Here is a 23,790-nt window from a genome sequence, read left to right as displayed (position 1 = left end):
ATTACTTTGATCAGGGGTTCCCATCCCCCTCCTGATAAGAGGCCTAGGCAAGAGATAGAATATGATTCTTCTGATCAGGTTTCGATTTCCTCTGATTCCTCTTCTGAACAGGGATACTCTCTTCCTCCCTATGAGGATTCTGATGCTGAAGAATCCATTCCTTCAACCTCTCCTCGTGAGGATTATTCTTTTGGGGAAACCCTGCATACTATGAGGGAGCACTTTCACTGGGAGAGCCAAGATTACTCAGAATCTAAGAAAAGGCTCAAAGACTTTCTTTTACTACCTCAGCACAGACCCCTTGCTATTCCACCTGTTCTAGACATTGTAGATGATGTATTTTCAGAGTCCGGCCTGTCTCCTGAATCTTTACCCCCTGCACCTGCTAAGCCAGACAGATACTACAGGGTCCCAGACTCTCATAAATTTCTATATAAAAACCCCGCTGCTGACCCAAAAACTATATCTCAGGGTCCCAAAGGGGTCAAGGCTTCCACTGCAAAAAACCCTGTCCCCTCTGATAGGGATTCTAGGGCACTGGACAGATGGGGGGAAAAAGTTTACACTTCTGCTACCTTGGCTGTAAGGGCTTTAAATTGTCAGTTTCATATGCTTAAATATCAACAATACTTACTGTCACTGCTTAAACAAAAATTGTTGACAAATACTGAATGTTCCGAGAACAAAGAAATGCAGGATTTATTGCATGCAGCTGAACAAGTGGGAAAGCATACTTTGCAATGTGGTTTTGATTCACTGGAGGCCTCTTGCAGGCCGCTGTTACGGGTTCTGTCATTAGAAGGCATGCTTGGTTAAAGGAACAGAATCTGCCTGATCATGTTAAAGCAAAATTATTGGATGCTCTATTGCAGCATGATACTTTGTTTGGTGTTAAGGCAGAAGAGGTGTTGAAGAAAATGGAGGATAAAGCAAAATCCATGCAGACAGTTAAGGATTTCCTACAGGTGCAGCCACCCAGATTTAGCAGGAACTGGCCTACAAAAAATTGGTCCTTTCCAGTGTCAGACAGGCCAGAAAGAGGCAGATGCAGACGTTCCAGAGGCAGATCTCAGCCCCAAGGCTCATACAGGCCTAAACAATGGGGTGCTTCAACCTCCAAAAGCAGAGAAGACAAATCACAACCATACAGGAAACAGTCCCAATGACTTTCCTCTGCCAGATCCAGGCACTTATCTTTTGTCAGCCCCCTTGGGAGAAAACTAGCACTTTTTTCATCAAATTGGAAAATGATTACACAGGACAAATGGGTCTTGAACATAGTGTCCCAGGGCTACAGGTTCCACTTTCACACCCTGCCAAGGTCAAAAGGTATGCCAGACCTGCCGCACAATCAATGGACAGATGCACAAAAGCAAATTACATCCCTCATGGACATGAGGGCCATTCAACAAGTACCACTGCAAGAGCAGGGGCAAGGATTTTACTCGAGACTTTTCTTGGTGCCCAGAAAGGACAAAGCCTGGAGACCAGTACTGGACCTGTCTATACTAAACACGTTTCTGGATGTTCCAAAATTCAAAATATTGACTCTGCAGCAGCTACTGCCCATGCTGGGCAAGAAGGCTTGGCTTGTAACTTTGGACCTAAAAGAGGCATACCTGCATGTCCCAATCAGACAATCTTGCAGAAGATACCTCCGATTCATAGCTGGCTCAATGCACTACCAATACTCTGCACTGCCCTTTGGTTTATCTACTGCACCCAGGGTCTTTACAAAATGCCTGGCACCAGTAATTGCATTTTGCAGACAAAGAGGAATTCAAATATATCCTTACTTGGACGACTGCCTTATTCAAGCAGAGAACAAAGACATTTTTCTAAAGCATGTGGCGTTTGTAAAAAGATTACTAATTTGCCTAGGGTACACAGTAAACGAAAATAAATCAAAACTAGTACCCTCTCAAGAGATAATATTCCTGGGTGCAAGTTAAATACAACTGCCCAGATGGCTTATCTCACGCCAGACAAGCAGAGACAACTGACTGTTTGGCAACAAAGACCCAGTTATCTGCAAGGAAATTCCTGCAGGCCTTGGGCTTCATGGCATCCTGCATTCTGCTAATTCCGTATGCCAGACTGCATATGAGGAAACTACAATGGTATCTAAAAAGTGTTTGGACTCAACATTGCCACAGCCTGGAAACATTACCTTCATTCTCTGCCTGCAACAGGAGTTTCGATGGTGAGCACAGGCCTGTCACCACAACAAGGGTCTGCCATTCACTTTACCCACAGCCAGGCAGACACTAACAACAGATGCATCAGATTATGCCTGGGGGACCCACATGGCAGGAAAATGTATTCAGGGCACATGGTCCACAAGCCAGATGCATCTTCATATCAATCAAAAAGAGATGCTAGCTGTTCAGAATGCCCTGACAGCTTTCAAGGACCTACTTCATCCAGGACAACTACTGATAAAGATGGACAATACTACAGTCATGTGGTACATAAATAAACAGGGAGGCGCACATTTCTACCCCCTCTGCAGACAAGCAATGACCTTGTGGGACATAGCATTGACTTATCAAGTTCACCTGCAAGCACAATTCCTGCCAGGAAAAATAAATGCTCTGGCAGACTAACTACGCAGAAACCTCATGGATCCCCACTAGTGGAAACTGGATCCACAAGTCTTCAGCATGATAACAAGGAAATGGGGATGCCCAGACATAGATCTATTTGCCTCCCATCACAGCTGCCAATTACAGAGATTTTGCACAAGGATTTATCACAAACAAGCATGGAAAGTGGACGCCCTATCCTTCAGCTGGAAAAACCTAACAGTATATGCCTTTCCTCCACTGCCTCTCCTTCCCAAGGTACTCCTAAAGGTCAGACAAGAGAAGCCAAAAATGATACTGATTGCCCCAGACTCGCCATGCCAGCACTGGTACCCAATCTTAAAGAGCTTGTCTCAAGGTCCAGCATGGACATTGCCTCATACTTTTCACTTACTGACCCAACAAAACAATCAGATATTGCACAGCCAACTCAGGACCCTAAATCTGGCAGCATGGCGGATAATGTAGCCATTCAGAACACTCCTCTTTCAAAAGCTGTTATGGATGTTATCTTGGAGGCTAGGAGGCCCAGTACCAGAAAATCTTATGCAGAAAAATGGAAGAGATTCTGTTCTTGGAACCAGGAACAAGGCATTGACATGTATGTACCAAATATTCCTCAGATTTTACAATACTTAACTGAGATGCTGGACAAAGGCCTTTCCTTTTCATCAATTAAGATTCATGCCTCTGCCATTTCAACCCATTACAATATGGAACTACCTATTTTTTCTCATTCTTTAATAAGACAGTACCTCAGAGGGGCCGAAAACATCAGGCCTCCAAGGAGATCACCAATACCTGCATGGGACCTCAATTATGTCTTGGAAAAACTCACTCTGCCTCCTTTTGAGCCAGCCTCAACAGCTGATATAAAATTCTTATCCTGGAAAACAGCTCTGCTCCTAGCAATAACCTCTGCAAGATGAGTCTCGGAGTTACAGGCACTCATGGCTGTGGAACCTTTTATCATTTTTCATCCAGACAGGGTTTCTCTGAGGACAAACTCTACATTTATGCCTAAGGTGGTGTCCAGTGTGGCCCTCAACCAAATCATTTACTTGCCTACCTTTTATCCAAACCCGCAGAACAAGGGTGAGAGACTTATGCATTCTTTGGACATACACAGACAGCTACGCTTCTACTTGGACAGAACTAAAGCTTTCAGAAAGACTGAGCACCTTTTAGTGGCATATGCTGCAGGATCACAAGGAAAGGCTATCTCAAAACAGACTATTTCTAAATGGGTAGGTCATTGCATTCATTTCTGCTACTCACAGCATGGCAAATCAGTGCCTAAGGGCATTAAGCCACATTCTACCAGAGCAGCAGCCACTTCAGCAGCCTTCCTCAAAGGAGTACCAACCAAAGACATCTTAGAGGCTGCAACTTGGAGTTCAGTGCACACTTTTACAAAGCACTACCACTTACCTCTCTACTCTAAATCCAGAGCAGGCTTTGCCACTGCAGTTCTGCAGGACCTCATAGCCTCTCCTAATCCTGTTTAGCTCAGCCACCCATCCTCAGCTTTGGGATTCAACCCAAGTGTAATGACTGCAACAGTGAAACATGATGAACATAGTACAGTTGTGTACCTACCATAAATGTAGATGTTTGAGTGTATTCACTGTTGCAGTCCAGGTTACCCTCCTACCGTCCCCCTCTCATTTGCTGGGTTTTATCTGTACTTCTCTATTCTATACAACCTATGTGGTGTATTTGCTTGTAAATGAAGGAAATGTTTACTTTAGTGCATGCATGTTTATTGGCATAATCTATTTAGCCTACCCTTTTTGGGGCACCTGACATCTGGGGCAGGAAAAACTGAAGAAAATGGCGTCTGCTGCATCTTTTATACCCCTGGCGCACTGACGTCAGGGAAGAGGCGACAGCAACCGATGCAGGACCAGGACTTTGGAATTCAGGCCGACTGCGGGTAGCCTGCCAGCAGGATAACCCAAGAGTAATGACTGCAACAGTGAATACACTCGAACATCTACATTTATGGTAGGTACACAACTGTACTTTTCTCAGCTTCCTCTGATTTCCTCCATTTACAGCCATTACAACTGTCTTATCTGTACATGATTTCATCCCATGAACCTTCAGTTTTGCATGTCAACTTCCTGCTCAAAGTCTGTCTGTAATGCCACATCATCTGCATATTGTGCCTTTGCTGGTAGCAGCAGTATGAACAGCAGTGGGCTCAGAGCTGACCCCTGGTGCACACCCACTCATGCTGGAAACCCACTGTGACACTGAACATTGTTTGTACTTAAGTCATTGGGTCCATGTAAATAGCCTGCATTAATTGCACCAATGTTTCTGGGCCTTGGAACTACCACACAACTGCCCAAAACAGCTTTCTTGGGACCTTGTACACTTTCAACAAGTCTAGGAATGCCTAGTTGGACTCTTTCCTCATCTCTAGATGCTTCTCAGCTGTCTGTCTCACTGTAAACATCAGGTAATTTGTGCTGCATCCTGATCTGAATCCAAACTGCTCATCTCCCATCTTACTTCTTACTGTTGTGCATGTTCGTTTGTTAGCCACCTTCCCCTGAACTTTCATACAATGTGACAGGAGTTTGATACCTCTGTACTGCCTGCAGTTATGGATGTCACCTTTGTTCTTGTACATTGGCATGAGTATATGCTTATTTGTCAGTCATCTGGGATACACCTTTCCATCCATTCTGCTCCGAGTACCTTCAGGAGCCATTTCTCCCACATCTGCCCAACATCATGATCGCATTTGCTGTGACCTCTTCTGAGCCTGCTGCTTCCCCCGACTTCCTTTTCCTAAATCCCATTCTTACCTATTCTAGGGCGGGCTTCTCCTCCTTTCTCATCATTGGCTGTTTCTGGGGCAGTGCAGCTTCTGTGGCATTTTCCTCATTCAGAAGCTACTGGAAATAGTCCTTCCAACTACCTTTAAATGTCCTGTGAACTGGTGAGCAGATTGTTGCCGGCATCCCCTACAAAGGGTGTCCTGCTATCTTTTTTATATTTCTGTGTTTGAGTTGCAACCATATATAGGTTCTTTATGCCATTTAATGAGTCATTTCCAGAAGATGGAAGAGTGTCTCTGATGCAACTCCTCTCTCAGCCAACCAATATTCCTTCCTAGCTTTGTTTGTCTTTTGTGGCTTGCACTTTTTCCTGCACTCCTACTTTCTTTTGATGACTTCCTGGGCTTCTACATTCCATTAGCAGCCCTCTTTATGTTCCTTGTTTCCATACATAGCTTGTTTACATATCTGTCTTGAGGCACTGATAGTCTTCAACTTTATTTCCTCTACTTCCTGAGGCACTACAGCCCTGAGTAATTCCTTGAACTCTTGTGCTTTTTCTTCTGGTCAGCTTCCAGTTGTTCAGCCTAGTCTCTGTTGGCCTTAGAGCCTTCTCTGACCATTGCTTCTAGCTGTTTTGTGGCAACCAGTGGTTTATGCTGTGGCTCCACTCTTTCACTGGGGATGAATTTGCAATCGCTGATTCTACCCCAGTGCCCTTTCCTTACTAGGAGGAAGTCTATCTGAGTTGCATGTTAGCCACTCTCGTATGTGATCATGTAGCAATCTTTATTGCTGAACCATGTGTTGGTCACCATCAAGCCATTTGCCAGACAGAAGTCTAGTATGGCCTCTCCATCTTTATTGCTGTTGCTCCATCCATGTAGACCCAGACTGTTCTCATATCCTGTTTTGTCTGTCCCGATATGTGCATTTAGGTCACTCATTATCAAGACCAATTCCTGCTGTCCTGCTTTATCTAGTAGGCCCTACAACTGCTGTATGAATGTACTCTTTTCCTCAATGTCACAATCTTGCTGTGATTAGGAATGCTGCCCTTTCCTTACACTGAAACCGGATTGCCTTGAGTGCGTCACTAATTCTGATGACGTCATTCACTGTCTTCTGAAGTCCCTCTCTCACTACAATTCCCATGCCATTTCTAGCCTGTCCCCCTCCTGAGTAGTAGACTCTTGATCCCAAGCAAAGTGGCTTTGCTGCACTGCCCTTCCAACTTGTCTCCTGGATACATAGTATTTCCAGCCTCCTCCTTACCATCACATCATCCATTTCCAAGCTGCATCCTGTCAGTGAACCGACTCTGAGTGTAGCCATTCTTCATGTTTGGCAGCTTGATTGCTTTTATGTTTAATCTTCACTTATCAGATCTGTCCCAGATAACCCAAGCAAGACACCAGCTGGCCAGTAGTTTATTGACCCAGGGCTTCTGGGCTTTATGGCAAGCACATACTGGCCAATAGAGGAGCATACACCACTCCCACCATTAACATGTGTCCCTGGCATAGGTCAGAGTAGGCTGGGTGTTCAACCCATTTATCACTTGCAAATACCCCTGCCCATTTGGCAGCGTTAGACAACACAACCAAATTACTTAGAGCCATATTTTACATCAGGTGGCTAGCCTTACCAACACACACAGTCTGTGATTTGTGTTCTCCTATCTTGAGGATACTGTGCAGTACAGTAGATGTCCAAAGTGGTTGTTGTATACAACTGTCCCTCCTATAGGACTCCATCTAGCAGTCAGTGCTGCTGCACAAAACTCCATTTTTGGTGCGTTTGAGATGGGAATACTCAGTATTTTTATGGGAGGTGGGAGGAACCCCACAGAGACACAGGGAGAACTTGCAAACTCTATACAAGCACTGGCCAGAAGTTAGGATCAGACCTTGTTTTTTTGTGCATGGAAGTCGAAAACCTTAAGCATTATGCCAGCTGGTCTCCTCCAGTGCGTAAACTACTCTACCTACTTCTAATTAGGACAACCTAATTACTTTTCCATCACTACTTCTCTGTTAACACTCAGACTTGCTTACCTCCTCTAATCTCCAACTCTGTTGTGTGCAGTGGTTAGCATTTTCACCTCACAGCAAGAGATTCTCCAGTTCGATTCTCAGCTGTGGTGCCTTCTGTAAAGAGTCTGCATGTCCTCCCTGTGTTCACGTGGGTTTCCTCTCAGTGCTCTGATTTCCTCTTGCATTCCAAAAACATGCGTCTGGAGTGTTTCTCCCTGGGCCTCCACTGAAAATGGGCTTTGCCTCATTCGGACTTTCCCGGTAAACAAATGTGAAATAAATAAATACTACTATCTACCTTGCACACCTCTCTTCTGTCTGTAAACTCCCAGTACAAGGCTTTTATTAATGTTTGTCAATATTCAGTGCAAATTTTAGTACACTCACTACTGTGCTATGAATTCGCTGAAACTGCATTATAAAATTTGGTATTGTAAATATTGATTGCATTAAATTTGTTACCTTGGACCATTTCTCCCCAGGCCTCTGCTGAAAAAGGGTACCTAGGTGCCCATTCGTACTTTCCCAGTAATCAAATGTCAGTTGTTGTTGTTGTGTCTTTTGGCTTTTCCCGGTTAGGGGTCGCCACAGTGGAACTCCGGTCCGCTAATGATTGGCAGTAGATATTTACATGCCGAGTTGCCTGCCCTGATGCACAACCTTCAATGAAGGTACGCCCATTCACGCATGTCTCCACACAGAAGACCCTCTAGCTGAGAATCGAACAGGACAATGTCTTACTGTGAGGTGCCAATGCTACCACAGCACCACCACTGCAGTCTCAGTAATCAAATGTCAGTAAATAAATAAAATAAGTGTGGGCTTTTTTAATGGGAGTTAAGGTGACCCAGATGCTTTTATTGTGTGGCTGAACATGTAGGGGGATGTGTAATCGATGCAGAGTTAAGCTGGTGAATTGATTTTTGTTACCTATGAATGACATTTTGTATGGAAATTTTTAGAACATTATGAATTCTCCAAGTTTTATTGTGTGTGGTCAGTTGTACAGAAGGCGCAGTTCACTGTTATATGCTAATGGCAGTGTTTCAGGACTAAAAGAGTTGGGACGTGGCACCTGTCAGGGATGCCAGCTCTCAACATCATTTTTTTAGACACCTCAGCACTTGACTGTTATTTGGGGGATAGCTTATCTTCATATAGTGCTAATGTTGGGCAATGTGAATTAGAGTTAACAACTTGGTTTGCCGATGACTGTGATGTCTGACTAAACAATCCCAGTAGGGAAGCTAGCACAATTGTCCAAGCCCTGAGCAGCATCTCTATGGCTACTGCAGATAAAGTAAAAAAGTTAGTGTTTATCCACAATCCTTCCTTCCGATGGAGTCCAGGGATGGGGCTTTTACCTTACTGACAGTGATGGAAAGTTTTTGTGTGTGTTCTCCTGCATTCGTGCACTTTTTTACTGTGTTTGGGAGTATTTCTCAGGATTTGTGAATTTATTTCCAAGGATTCTTGATACTGCAGAAGTTCTGCCTTTTGTGGTAAAGCATTTGTTACTGCACTTGAGCTCAAAACCAGTTTGTTTTACATTGAGGGTTTTGTTTGCACTCTGGTGGGAGCAGAGGGCTGATTCAACCCATCTGAGTTAAGAACTACTGTTGTAAAGTTTATTGTGTTTTATGTGATTGGCCTGCGGGCTTAACTGTGTAAAGGTCTTTCATCCTGCTGGTAGAAAAGCCTCGCATTTGCACGAAGTCCAAACTCTGATGTTCTTCGTGTTTCACTGTTGCAGTCATTACATTTGGGTAATCTGCTGGCAGGTTGCCCTCAGTCGGCCTGATTAACAATGTCTTGGGTCCTGCGTCAGTTGCTGTCCCTTCTTCCACAATGTCAGGTTGTCATGGGTATAAAACATGCAGCCGACGCCATTACATCAGTCTTTCTTGCCGTGCGGTTCCCGAGGCAGAAGCAGTTCGCAAGTGTTGGTCGGCCGTCTCCTAAAATTTTCGTTTTTGAGTTTCAGAACTGAAGTCTTCAACTTAAAGCTAAGTACCCCATTGGGGAAACTTTTTCTTGCTCCTTACCGATGTCAGTAAATGTTAATTACTTGTGGAAAGCAAATACCTCATAAAGATTTTCTTTTGTACTGTATTCCTTGCCTAGGCCCTGACCACGACGTACCTTGCTGTCAGTTTTGTGCTTTATTTAATCAGTGCACTATCCATTGTTGGTACATTTTTGCCTCTAAATATTTCGGTTCTCAGTTTAATTATCCAGAAATGACATTGGTTAGCCATCCGACTACCGGGATATTGAAAAAACACAAAGATAAAGACAGAGACAGGCTGTCGAGGTCCAAAACTGCCAACGATGCTTCTCCTAAGCCAGTCGACAGTTCACCAGTACTCAGTGAGGTGCTTTTGCAGCCCCTGATACCTGCTACATCTGACTCGCAGGCCTCTACTAAGACCCATTTGGAGTTCGGTATGCCGTGAGATACTTCACCTATGGAACCCGCAGGTGTCTCTACCTTGGATGGTTCCTTCTGAGGGTGTATTCAGGCCTACAGACTTGAATATTAAACCGACTCCACCTTCAATACTAAGGCCTAAATCTCGATCTATGTCGAAAAAACTGACGCCCAGGCCACATGTTCAGGCCCCTATGCCTAAAAACAAATGATCAAAATAGCTGAAGATCTAATTACTCTAATCAGAGGCAGTCAACCACCCCCTTCTAAGAGGCCTAGGGCTGAGCTTGACTATGAATCTTCTGATCAGGACTCTTTCTTCTGATTCTTCTAATGGCCTGGATTTGTCCATACCTACTTATGAAGATTCGGATGCAGAGGATTCCATTCCCTCGGCTTCCCCCCCTGAGGACTTTTATTTTGGGGAAACTTTACATTACTTAAGGGAGCATTTCCACTGGGAAAGTCAGGAATTTTCCGATTCAAAAAAGAGGCTTAGGGATTTCCTTCATCTACCTCAGCATAGGCCTTTGGCTATACCTCCTGTACTAGACATTGTTGATGATGTGTTCTCGGAATCCAGTTTGGCCGCTGATTCCCTGCCTCCAGCTCCTAGTAAACCTGACAGATACTACAGGGTTCCTGAGTCTCACAAGTTCCTTTTCAAAAATCCTGTTGCAGATCCTGAAACCATTTCTCAGGGGCCCAAGGGCATTAAGGCTTCTACTGCTAAAAATCCTACCCCTTCTGATAGAGACTCCAGGGCACTGGATAGATGGGGAAAAAGGTTTATACTTCTGCAACCTTGGCAATCAGGGCTTTAAACTGCCAATTTCATATGTTAAAATATCAACAGCATATTATTGGACTGCTTAAATAGAAAATGATGTTGATTCCTGACTGTGTGGAAAATAAATATTTACAGGATTTATTGCATTCTGCTAAACAAGTTGGAAAACATACTTTGCAATGTGGATTTGATTCTTTAGAGGCCTCTTGCAGGGCTGCTGTTACTGGGTCTGTGCTTAGAAGGCATGCTTGGCTTAAGGAGCAATCTCTGCCTGATCATGTTAAAGTGAAATTGTTGGATGCTCCTTTAAATCAGGACCGCCTGTAAGGCAATAAAGCTGAAGAAGTTTTAAAAAATATGGAAGATAAAGCTAAATCTATGCAAACTGTAAAAGATTTCTTACAAGTGCAACCTCCAGGATTTAGTAGGCACTGGCCTACTAAGAATTGGTTCTTTCCAGCTCCTTCCAGATCCTCTTAAGCCAAACCCAGACACACCAAAAGCACCAGGTTTTAGTCCCAGGGGACTCTCAGAACTAAGCAATGGGGGGCCCCCACTTCCAAATCTGGAAATAAGACACCCCCCCCTATTGTAAACAGTCTCAATGACTTTCCTTTAAAATTACCAAGCACTTTCCTTTTAGCCGCCCCTTTGGGGGGAAAGATTGCTTTTCATGCAAAAAACTGGGAACTCATAACCCAAGACAAATGGGTTTTAAATATAGTGTCCCAGGGATACAGATTTCATTTCCACATGTTGCCAACACCAATCAGGTGGCCAGACCTGCCCCCAAATCAGTGGCAGAGGCACAAAAACAAGTACTTTCCCTCTTAAACATGGGGGCTATCCAACCGGGAAAAAGGACAAGGTTTCTATTCCAGGCTTTTCCTGGTACCCAGAAAAGACAAATCATGGCATCCAATTCTGGACCTGTCTACTCTAAACACCTTTCTGGACATTCCAAAATTCAAGATGCTGAATATTCACCAGTTACTTCCTATGCTAGGCAAAGATGCCTGGTTGGCAACACTGGATTTAAAGGAAGCCTACCTGCACATCCCAGTCAGGGAATCTTGCAGAAGATACCTATGCTTCAAAGCAGGCTACACGCACTATCAGTTCTCTGCACTGCCCTTTGGCTTATCTACTACGCCCAGGGTATTCACAAAGTGCCTAGCTCCAGTTATTGCATTTTGCAGGCAAAGAAATATTCAAATATACCCATACCTGGATGAGTGCCTTAATTCAGGCAGAAAGCCAGGACATATTTTTGAATCATCTGGCGTTTGTTCAAAAGGTTCTAACTTGTCTGGGATACACCATAAATGAAAAGAAATCGCAACTGGTACCCTCTCAACAGATTACATTCCTGGGTGCAAGCTTGAATACAACTGCCCAGATGGCTTTCCTCATGCCAGAGAAGCAAATTCATTTCATAACTTACTTCAAACAAGAGGCCACAAAAACCCTGCTATCTGCAAGACAAATATTGCAAGCCTTGGGGTTCATGACCTCCTGCATTCTTCTAATTCCATATGCAAGACTGCATATGAGGAAACTACAGTGGTACTTAAGTCTATGGAGTCAACATTGTCACAGCCTGGAAGCAATGATTCCTACCTTACCTTGCCTACGCCTAGAGTTCCTATGGTGGGCAGAGGCCTGCCACCAAAACAAGGGACTGCCATTCACACTATCTCCTGCCACCCAAACCCTAACTACAGATGCATCAGACTATGCATGGGGGGCTCACCTGGCAGGGAAGTGCATTCAGGGCAAATGGAACCCAAATCAAATGCACCTACATATCAATCAAAAAGAAATGTTTGCTGTACAGAATGCTCTGACAGCCTTCAAGGACTACATTCTTCCAGGACAACTAATGGAAAAGACGGACAACACTACGGTTATGTGGTACATAAACGAGCAGGGGGGTACACATTCCTATCCCCCTCTGCAGACTAGCCATGGCATTGTGGAACACAGCCTTGAGCTACGAAGTGCACCTACAAGCTCATTTCCTGCCAGGAAAATTGAATACACTGGCAGACGGACTAAGCAGAAATCTCATGGACCCACACGAGTGGAAACTAGAACCACAGATTTTCAACATGTTGACAAGCAAATGGGGGAGTCCAGACATATATCTATTTGCCTTCCCCCAGAACTACCAGTTGGACAAATTTTGCACAAGGACTCCCCACAAAAAAGCCTGGAAAGTGGATGCTCTGTCCTTCAGCTGGAAAAACCTATCAGTCTACGCCTTTTCCCCTCTGCCTCTACTCTGCAAAGTTCTGTTAAAAGTCAAACAGGACAAACCAAGAATGATTTTGACTGCTCCAGACTGGCCACGCCAACACTGGTACCCGCTCCTGCGCAGTGTCACAAAAATCTCCATGGTACCTGCCTCAGACACCTTCTTTGCTGTCTGAGCAGGAGAACCAAATTCTGCACCATCAGCTTCCAACATAGAACCTTGCAGCTTGGCTAATCACTTAAATTTATCCTTAGCATCCCTCAGCAAACCTGTAATGGATGTCATCTTGGAGGCGAGAAGGCCTAGTACTAGAAAATCTTATGCTGACAAATGGAAAAGATTCTGTGCCTGGAACCAATCTTTAGGGATGAGCAGAGCAGCACCCAATTTACCTCAGATTTTGCAATACTTAACTGAGATGCTTCACAAGGGCCTGTCCTTTTCCTCTATTAAAATCCACGTTTCAGCTATTTCAGCTCACTATAACACAGAACCATCCCTCTTTTCTCATCCCCTGCTCAAGCAGTATCTCAGAGGGGCAAAGAACTTGAGACTACCCAGGAGAGCTCCTACCCCTGCCCTGGACCTTAACTTTGTTTTGGAGAAACTCACCCTACCTCCTTTCGAGCCAGCTGCTGCTGCAGACTTAACATTTCTTTCTTGGAAAACAGCCTTCCTTTTAGCAACCACTTCAGCTAGAAGGATATCTGAATTACAGGCCCTTATGGCAGTGGAGCCTTTCATCATCTTTCATGCGGACAGGGTATCTCTGAGGACCAATCCATCCTTCGTGCCCAAGGTGGTTTTCACTGTGGCTCTTAATCAGTTCATTCATTTGCCAACCTTCTTTCCCAATCCACAGAACAAAGGGGAATGGATTCTGCATTCCTTGGACGTGCACAGACAACTTAGATTCTACTTGGACAGAACTAAATTTCAAAGAAAATCTGAACAATTGCTAGTAGCATTTGCTGCTGGGGCAGAGGGGAAGGCTATTTCAAAACAAACCATTTCTAAATGTATAAGCCATTGCATTCATTTCTGCTATAAGCACCATGGAAAACCTATCCCCCAGGGGATCAGATCTCACTCCACCAGGGCTGCATCTACTTCTACAGCCTTTCTCAGAGGTGTTCCTACTAGGGATATTCTAGAAACTGCTCCCTGGAGTTCTGTACATACTTTCACCAGGTATTATCATTTACCAATTTTCTCTAAATCCAGAGCTGGCTTTGCCACTGCTGTCTTGCAGGGCCTTATAGCTGGTCCTAATGCTGTTTAAATTCCTCCTCTCAACCATAGCTTTGGGAATCTACCCAAATGTAATGAATGCAACAGTGAAACACGAAGAACATAGGACAGTTGTGTACACTTACCATAAATGTAGATGTTCGAGTGTATTCACTGTTTGCAGTCCTGGTTACCCTCCCTCCAGCCCCCTGTTTTTCTATGACTATACCTCTACCTTCTTTTACTATGCTTAAAAGCCTTTTTGGTGTATTTGCTTTTGGTTAGAGGTATATTTTTGTGTTTTTTTTATTTTATTTTATTTGCTCCCCATTTGGGGGGCACCTGACATCTGGGGCAAGAAAAACTGATGTAATGGCGTCGGCTGCATGTTTTATACCCCTGATGACCTGACGTCATGGAAGAAGGGACAGCAACTGACGCAGGACCCAAGACGTTAATCAGGCCGACTGAGGGCAACCTGCCAGCAGATTACCCAAATGTAATGACTGCAACAGTGAATACACTTGAACATCTACATTTATGGTAAGTGTACACAACTGTACCTTACCTGTCCCTTGTATATAAGCAAACCTCTCCAGTTTAAAATCCTGTATAGGGAAAGCTCTCCATAGTCTCCCACTGTTCACAGCTGCTTAAAGAGCTGCCAGTTTGTGCAGAGGGCAGGACTGCTGTAGGTCATCTAATACTAACTACTAAACACTCTCACTTAGATGTCTAAGTGACTCTCACCTTCTTCCCATCTACTAAGGATCTGGTATAATGGATAGGTGCTTCCCTGTCATCTCTGTTTCTGGCCTGGTGGGTATAGGCATCCTGAGGCAGTGTAGTAACTGCTTCATGTTCACTGACAACCATTTAATTTTAGAACAGGCAAACACAGTATGAGAGAGATGTAGTTACACAATGAATGTCATTGGAGGCAAAGCTGTCACATACACACACGATAAATGCAAACCACCTTATTAGCATTACACCCAAAACACCCATTACCAACACTAAAGAACAAACACATAGGCCCACATATGTGGAGGTACTCACTTGTAATCTAAACAAACCTCCAAGATCTCTTAAAAGCTACTCAGTGGTCCTGTGCTCACTCAAAAAAGACAGCACCTCACACAACACACAACTCAGAAAATCTTAATAGCCCAGCTTCCAAGCATACAAAACAACACACCACACAGCCAAACATTCTAGTTATTGGGGATTCCATTGTAATACATGCTGATGTCCCCCTTACCAGGCTAAACAGGAAGAAGATCACAGTGATCTGTCTGTCTGGATCCAGGATCCACCAGATCACGCATGCACGTAGGTCTTTAAACCACAAGTACCAGTATGACATGGCCGTAGTCCAGGTGGGTGTAAATGACCTAAGATGTACCTCATTGAGACATGATAGAGCTCTCTATCTTGAATGAATAAATATGTGTCCCAGGCAGGTATGGATCTAGCCTTGAGTAGCATCCTAATTTCACCAAAATGATGATCCTACAGTGCAGCAAAAAATGATTGACGTCAGCAATTGGTTTAGTTTCTGGTATCACAACAAGGGGCTCCAATATTTGTCAGCCCGGGGAGAAATAGGTTCATAGATTAGTACTAGGCTATAACTGTCCTTGTGGACAATTTTAAGCCTAACCTGTTACCCCATGTGAGAATCAAACCCTTCACCTTTTGTTTGTAAGGTAAACACCTTAACCATATGCCAACCTCCCACCCCAAATGATCAGCAAACCATGATGCTTAGCTACAGATGGTTTGCAGTTCTCACCGTCTGGCTTGCGGATACTGGGAAAAACTTTATCTATCGCCATAGTGCCTTTTTATAGGCCTTGCCAAGTTGTTAAATCCTCCAACATAACAAAAAATCAGTCACGACCACCTATAGGTACTACTGCTCAATGTTAGGAGTTTAAATAAAAAACTGCACTCCCTGGAAGCACTCCTCACCCTGGAGAACACAGACATATGTGCAGTCACAGAAACATGGTTAAGAACCATATTAAGCACCCCAGCTATCAAAGGCTACAATGCCTTTCATACATTTTGATCCCCCTCAGTTCAGGTAAAACAAAAGGAGGAGGTGTCTCAGTGTTCATGAAAGACAAGTACACTGTATGACTGGTCCAACAGCATGACTCAGTTGAGCTGCTCCATGCTCAACTAACCATAGACGTGACCCCTATCTTATTCTTGCTAGCTACAGATCCTGTAACACGGGTCTGGAAAATCTCACCTCCTACCTAAACCTACTGGAATCTCATAAAATTCAGCCTAACACCATACTTATGGATGACTTCAACTACCCCTCCATAAGCTAGGAAAGTTATACGACCCATATCACTTGCTCAGAGGTTTTTGGACTTTGTCAGCGTAAACACCCTGGAGCAAATAGTTAGCTCCCAACGAGAGGAACAAATATCTTAGACTTGATACTCACGAACATGGAGGGATGCTGCTCCCTCCATTGCAATAACTCCTCCCTGGTAAGATCTGACCACAAAATAACCTCTTTTAGTATTAGAACTAACATAGAACCTCCATCAAAGTTTAAACATCAGGGGAAATGCTCAATGTGCCAAGTTAATCATGAACAGCAACACATATACCCAACTATAGCAAACCTGCTGGCCAAAAAGTATAGTTCAAACTTCTCCCCTGGTTTTCCTCCAACCACACTTAAATACCACTATACCAGCAACCATCCCCCTACCATTTATTACACAGGAACAGGTCCTTACCGTACTCACTTAAAGCCAAAAATACAGCCTCCATGGGTCTTGACAACATTCCAGAATGCTTCTTAAATAGCTTAAAACAGAATCTGTCAGGGCCACTAGAAATCCTGTTTAACCACAGACTCCAGACAGGTTTTGTCCCAGAGAAATGGAGAGCTGCAACAGTCATTTATGTAAAGAATCTCCATGGCAATACCCAGATTTGCTCTGAGCTACTGCACCATGGTACCTCGTATACCGAGCCAACAGATATTGCCAATATACTGGCCGACAGACTCATTGCTAACTTTACCCCTCTCTGCCCCCCCCAAAGGACCAATCACAATACTAGTAGATTGCCAGGCACCCAGTATTACTACTTCACAGGTTAAAACAGCACTGTCCAAGGCCAAGAATACAGCTTCTATGGGACCTGACAATATCCCTGGCTGTGTACTACATGAACTACAGGGTGAACTGGCACCTCACCTGTGTGCCTTGTTCAATCACAGCTTCACCTCAGGCTTTGTCCCTACTGAATAGTGCACTGCTACAGTCATCCCTCTCCACAAAGGAGGAGTGACTACAGACCCCGGGAATTATCGCCCAATTAGCCTGATGAGTCTAATATGCAAAGCTATGGAATGCATCATCGTGGACCTAATAAACAAGGATATATGGAATCTCCAAACTCTGAGTCCTACACAGTTTGGTTTTGTGAAGGGTAGATCATGCCTGCTCAACTTGGTCGACTTCGAGTCAGTCACCAGAGCTGTGAATGAAGGCAAGGTGGTTCATACAGCCTACCTTGATCTGGCCAAATGCCTTTGATACCATTGCCCACTCAAGAATCATAGAAAAACTCACTAAGCTGGGAATCAACCCTATATCTCTAGGTGGGTTGCAAACTGGCTTACAGATAGAACCCACAGTGCGATAATAGCTGACTCCAAGTCAGACTGCTGACCAGTCATGAGTGGAGTCCCACAGGGTTCGGTACTGGGTCCTGTCCTGTTTGGTATCTACTTCTCTGAAGTCCAGGCCAACACAAAGGGACTCTGGATGACAAAGTTCGCAGACAATTGCAAGTTTTTATTAACTCCCCAAGTGCTGTTGATATCCTATAGAAAGGCCTCAGTGAGACCAACGACTGGTGTCAGAACCATGGCCTTAAGCTCAGTGCCAAAAAATGTGTTGTCATCCCCCTTGGGAAAAACCCGGTACCCTTGAATTACCACATTGATGGTAGTCCACTGAACACAGAAGGCATTATAAGAGATCTGGGAACACAGGTTGACAGCAACCTCTCTCTTGACCACCACATTGCCACTGTGGTCAGAAAGTCCTTCTGTGTGGCACATCTCATTGCTAAGGGTTTTGCATCCAGGAAGAAAGAGGTCATTGTCTCCCTATACTCTTCCCTCATTAGACCAATCAAGTACAGTGCCCCATTTGGCATGTACCTCACTAGACACCTGCAACAACTGGAGAGGCCACAAATGTACCTCACAAAGAGGATCCTAGGCCTTAAACACTCGTCCTATATGGACAGACTCAAACTCCCAACTATTCTCTGTCTCATAGCGCCTACTTAGAGGCGATCTCTGCTTGACTTACAAAGCCATGTCTGACCCACCTGTTAGAAATGCTACATCTAAAGAAATCCCAATCCCTCCACACCACACGCTTCAGAGACCTCAACCTCATTACCACAATCAACAGAACATGCTGAAGGGACAGGGTCATAACCCAGAGACTGCCCATGCTATGGAATAGACTTCCATACATGGTAAGCAGAGCACCTTACTGGCCCTCTTCAAGAGAAATCTTGATGAGTGGGTGGGAAATAGAAAATTCACCCCGGGCATAACTCCAGTGGCTCTACTTGACAGAGAAACTAGGAACTAAGGTCGGGTGGCACAATGCCAGGGTAATCCCATGGGCTTGGCTTGTAAAGGCTATTCATCTGCACATTGGGGGCCCCCAGCAACTGTCATAGGGAACTGCAAACCCATAAGCTTGACCAGTCTTACCTGCAAGGCCATAGAGAGAATTGTCATGGACCTGATCAATAACAACATAGGAACTCTCCAAAAACTAGACCAGACCCACTTTGGCTTTGTCAAAGGGAGGTCTTGCCTGCTTAATCTGGGGGACTTCTTTGCGAAAGTCACCAGGGCCATGGATGAGTGTAAAATGGTACAGTCCAAAGGCCTGGCCAAACATTTCAAAACAACCCACCACTCAGGGTTCATAGATAAACTCACTGAGTTAGGCATAAACCCCTACACCTTCAGATGGATAACCAACTGACTCACTGACAGGACACATGTTATCTGTATAGGGAATTCACTTCCAGTAAGAAATCTGTTACTAGCTGTGTCTCACAGGGCTCCGTGTTGAGATCCCTCCTGTTTGGTGTATACTTCTCTGAAATGAAGGCTATTGTTGGGAGGTCTCTGCCTCACAAAGTTCACTGATGACTGTAAGCTGGGACAAATCATCAAATCCCCAAACAATGTTGACATAATACAAATGGGCCTAAAAATGACAACTGACCGATGCCAAAACCATGGTCTGAGATTAAATACTAAACAAATGCATAGTCATACCCTTCGGTAAATCAGATTTCTCTGGAAATTATAATATTGATAGCACACCCCTAAAAGTGCACCCAGTGGTGAGGGACCTAGAAACAGAGATAGATAGCAACCTAAACTTTGACCAGCAGGTAGCTATGGTAGTGAGGAAATTCTTCCATGTGGCTCACCTTACAATTAAAGGCATGGCATCAAGATCAAAGGAAGTGATGCTGCCATTGTACTCAGCACTCATCAGGCCCATAATTGAGTACAATGCTCCCTTCTTTATATACCTAACCGGGAACTTACACCACTTGGAGTGGCCCCAGAGGTTTCTTACTAAAAAAAATACAAAGCGTAAGACGCATGAATTATGCAGACCAACTAAAGGCCCTGTCCCTTTACTCCATCTGAGATTGTTTATTGAGAGGGGACTTATGCCTGACCTACAAGGCATTCTCTAATCCAGCCCTGATGGAAATGTTACATATTCACAAGAAAAATTATACAAGGGTTATGCATTTCATGGATGTGAACCTTATTTGTGACTCTAACAGAACTTGCTGGAGAGAGAGATTCTTACCAAAAAGGCTACCTCAACTTTGTAAAACAAAGCCTGTCCCTCACTCTCTTCAAAAAGAGTTTGGATAAATGGATGTGGAATTGTAAACTCACTCCTGGGGTATTGTCTATGTCCCTTATGGACAGAGACAGTTTGTAAAATGACTCAGGGCTCCAACACCCAAAGACCCACTACCCTGATACTACCAAAGGCTCCAGCACCCAAAGACTCACTACCCTAATACTACCACAGGGCTCCAACACCCAAAGACCCACTACCCTGATAATGCCACAGGGCTCCAACACCCAAAGACCCACTACCCTGATACTACCACAGGGCTCCAACACCCAAAGACCCATTACACTAATACTACCACATCCCACATCTGGGGAATTAAGATATTATATATATTGTCATGTCTTGGGTATTATTGGCTAGGCTTGTAAAGGCTCTTGTGCTATTAATCTGAGCACATGTAACACAGGATTTACTGTGCTTTAACTATTAGAACAGTTTATGCTCCTAAAAATTGTGCATAACTATGACTGACTGCAAGATGATGCCCTTTGAGGAAAAGAACAAGTACCTTACTGAGTTTTTCCTTTGGATTATCAGATGAGTCTAATGCATATCCTGCGGTATCTCATAACACATGTGGCTTAATTTTCTTACATTGAAAAAGTCATAAACCCAGTGTATTGCATTCAACATAAATTTATTGTCATTTTATGGTAAAATTTTCTTTCCACCTGACCAAAGGCGACATTGTACAACACGGAAGGATTAAGGTAAGTAAGTGTGTACATACATATGTATGTGTTGGCATGGCCATATATGATTTTGATATTCTTCGTTTTAAGTACTTTTGGAATGAGTCTGAGCGGTTTGGGTTTACCTTGCTTAGTAAGAGTCTATACTATTTTTGTTATTTATGTATAATTTTCACTTTCTTCTCTGATTTCTCTTTTCCATTATTGTGACCCAAAGACAAATATAGTCACCCCTGAGAGTGTTGTAGAATGTAGGTAATCCTTTGCCCTTCATGTTTTCTGAATATTAAAATGGTCAAAGCTTGTTCATGTAAAAAATACAGCTGTTTTTCATTAAATCATTGTGTGATAGTCTCCATTAGAAAGCACTTTCTACATCGTTTATAATTGTATTGAGGTAAGAAAAGTTACCCCATAGTACAAGAAAAATGAGAATGATCTGTGTGGGTGGGCTGATGAAGACTTCCCTTGTATCCGTTTTGGTTTCATCATTATCCACCATTTGCACTGTCCCAGAGTTCTTTTTCTGCAGCATGTTAGAGAAGAAACAGAGCATCCCAGTTTGGTGACATTGTGAGGAGATTGGAGGCCTTTCCCCTTTTGTCTGTCCTTTATGTCCAGTTTGGTGACATTGTGATGAGATTGGAGGCCTTTCCCCTTTTGTCTGTCCTTTATGTCCAGTTTGGTGACATTGTGATGAGATTGGAGGCCTTTCCCCTTTTGTCTGTCCTTTATGTCCAGTTTGGTGACATTGTGAGGAGATTAGTTTGGTGACATTGTGATGAGATTGGAGCCTTTCCCTTTTGTCTGTCCTTTATGTCCAGTTTGGTGACATTGTGATGAGATTGGAGGCCTTTCCCCTTTTGTCTGTCCTTTATGTCCAGTTTGGTGACATTGTGATGAGATTGGAGGCCTTTCCCCTTTTGTCTGTCCTTTATGTCCAGTTTGGTGACATTGTGATGAGATTGGAGGCCTTCCCCTTTTGTCTGTCCTTTGTCACCCCTGCCAGTGTAGCCTGCGGTGACAGAGCAGTTCATGTCGTACCTCTCAAGAAATCTGGACAAAGCCATAACTAAAAGTGGAACAAAAGCCCAAAAAATAGGGAGAGTTTTTACATATTGCTCTTATAAACTTAGAATATTCGTAGAATAACAGCTATTCCATTAGCATGAGTTTTCTGAAACCCAAGTGTCTGTCATTATTTTCTAACTTCAGTCTTAAATGACTTGCCACTAATTTGCCAGAAAACCACAATTTTATGAAAAACTCTGGACATTCTGCGAAACTCTGTACAGTTGAGTATGTGTATACACTACCATCACACCCCATCTACTGCAGATAATCTGCTTACATATTCCCCTCTGCTTATAGCAGTCTGAAGTAAAGAACCCACATCTGCCAGAAGCCGTGGTCTCTTTAAAAAAAAACAAAAAAAAAAAACACAATGTGAAGCCAGCATCTGCCCGAAGCCGTGGTCTCTTCAAAAACACCATGTGAACCCAGCAGTTGCCAGAAGCTGTGGTCTCTTAAAAAAAAAAAAAACACCATGCCATCAGAACTGGCGAGCCAGCTTTTATGTCCCTCAGTATTACATCACTGGTCATTCAGTCCTCACGCCTGCTATTTGGACCTGGATCTCCCAGGTCACTGTCAGGACTCTGTCCATCTGCGTTACAGAACTATTGTATTATGCCTCAAGTTTACATAATTTATGTGCTTCAGATTTCTGTTTTTCAGAATTTATTTTCTATGTTTGAGTCTCTGTTTGCCAAAATTTGTGTTTTTTTTTTTTTTTTTTTTTTTTTTTTTGCTAGACATCGCATACTGTGTAATGTTCTGATTTTGTGCTTGTGTTTTGTTTGGTCTGTTCATTTTAAATATATGAAATATTACTACAGAATTCTGATGACTCGTTATATAAACCAGCCTTCTGTTCAGTTGCAAAAGGAATACATGCCACAGATAACAAAGGCCAAGTGCATCCTAAGACTCGCTTATTTAACAGGGATCAATAGACTGAAAAAAATGTACTCAGAGATAATGGTAGATATAGGGAAAATAATTTTCAACAACCAGTTTTCATGAAAATTGTAGGGGCCCTATGCTAATTAAGAAATATTGCTTAATTAACGTGCTGCATTTTTGTATGTCTGCAGTCCAGCTGAAGCTTTGATGTGAGGCATAACAGTATCATAAAAGCTTTGTTTACTTTGTAAAAGTACCGGCCATGGCTGTTGATATCATCCAGGCATGCGTGTAACATGCTTCTGTTTCTCATGCAACAGCAAATAAAATAAGAGAATCTTAATTACATTACCTTTTTGTTAAGGAACATTAAATGCTCGTAGTCAAAATCAGGTTTCCCTTGCTTGCCCTTCCTTATCCCGCTCACCCCCATAAGTTACTACAAGTTAGACTTGCTTTGGTGGCATCTGAAATTTGAAGGTAGCAGATAAGGTAGTAGCAAACCTTGCAATCTCCACAAGTTGGATATTTGTATCAGTAGAAGACAGTCAGACTGGGCTACTTTTTTTCTGTTGCTGTAAAAAATAGACAAGTAAAATGTGTCTCTGTCTCTTAAGAGAAGTGTAATGGCATTTACATTTAATTTATTGGTTTATTTAATAAAACACTTTTACCTTTTTTTGCAGTCCAAACGCTGTCTTAAGGTTGAGATTTAACCATTTTGCCACAGAATGTAGCTGGGACCATATGTATATATACGACGGAGACTCCATTTATGCACCTTTAATAGCTGTATTCAGGTGAGTGCTGGAGATTTCATCCATTCGTCTTGGTCATATTTTAGCTATAATCATTGTTATCTAGCTAAATCCTGTTCCATTTTAATAATAAATCTAAAGCAGGCATGCTGTGTGATAACCTTGTGGCTTTAGTATCATGCTGGTAAGCTCTAGCTGCATTTATAGTAAATGCTTTGAGATGCTCAGACATGATATAATTCAGGTTGTCACTGCTTATCAACCGCACATTTAATTTCAATGGATTGCCAT

The 23,790-nt window shown here is 43.3% G+C and overlaps 1 protein-coding gene across 1 annotated transcript in view; it reads left to right on the top strand.

Moving 5' to 3' along the window:
* The window catches only part of ATRNL1 (attractin like 1), a gene marked incomplete in the record, with an annotated part of 6,064,901 nt that overhangs the window by 763,743 nt on the left and 5,277,368 nt on the right, over positions 1 to 23,790 (top strand). Inside the window, 1 exon segment of the mRNA XM_044055896.1 lies at positions 23,428 to 23,541. Within this exon segment, the coding sequence (XP_043911831.1) occupies positions 23,428 to 23,541 (114 nt within the window).

This window comes from Protopterus annectens, chromosome 14.part0 (assembly GCF_019279795.1).
Source record: "Protopterus annectens isolate FY-2018-M chromosome 14.part0, PAN1.0, whole genome shotgun sequence".
Taxonomy (NCBI): Eukaryota; Metazoa; Chordata; order Ceratodontiformes; family Protopteridae; genus Protopterus; species Protopterus annectens.
This window is presented reverse-complemented; position numbering and strand designations above follow the sequence as displayed.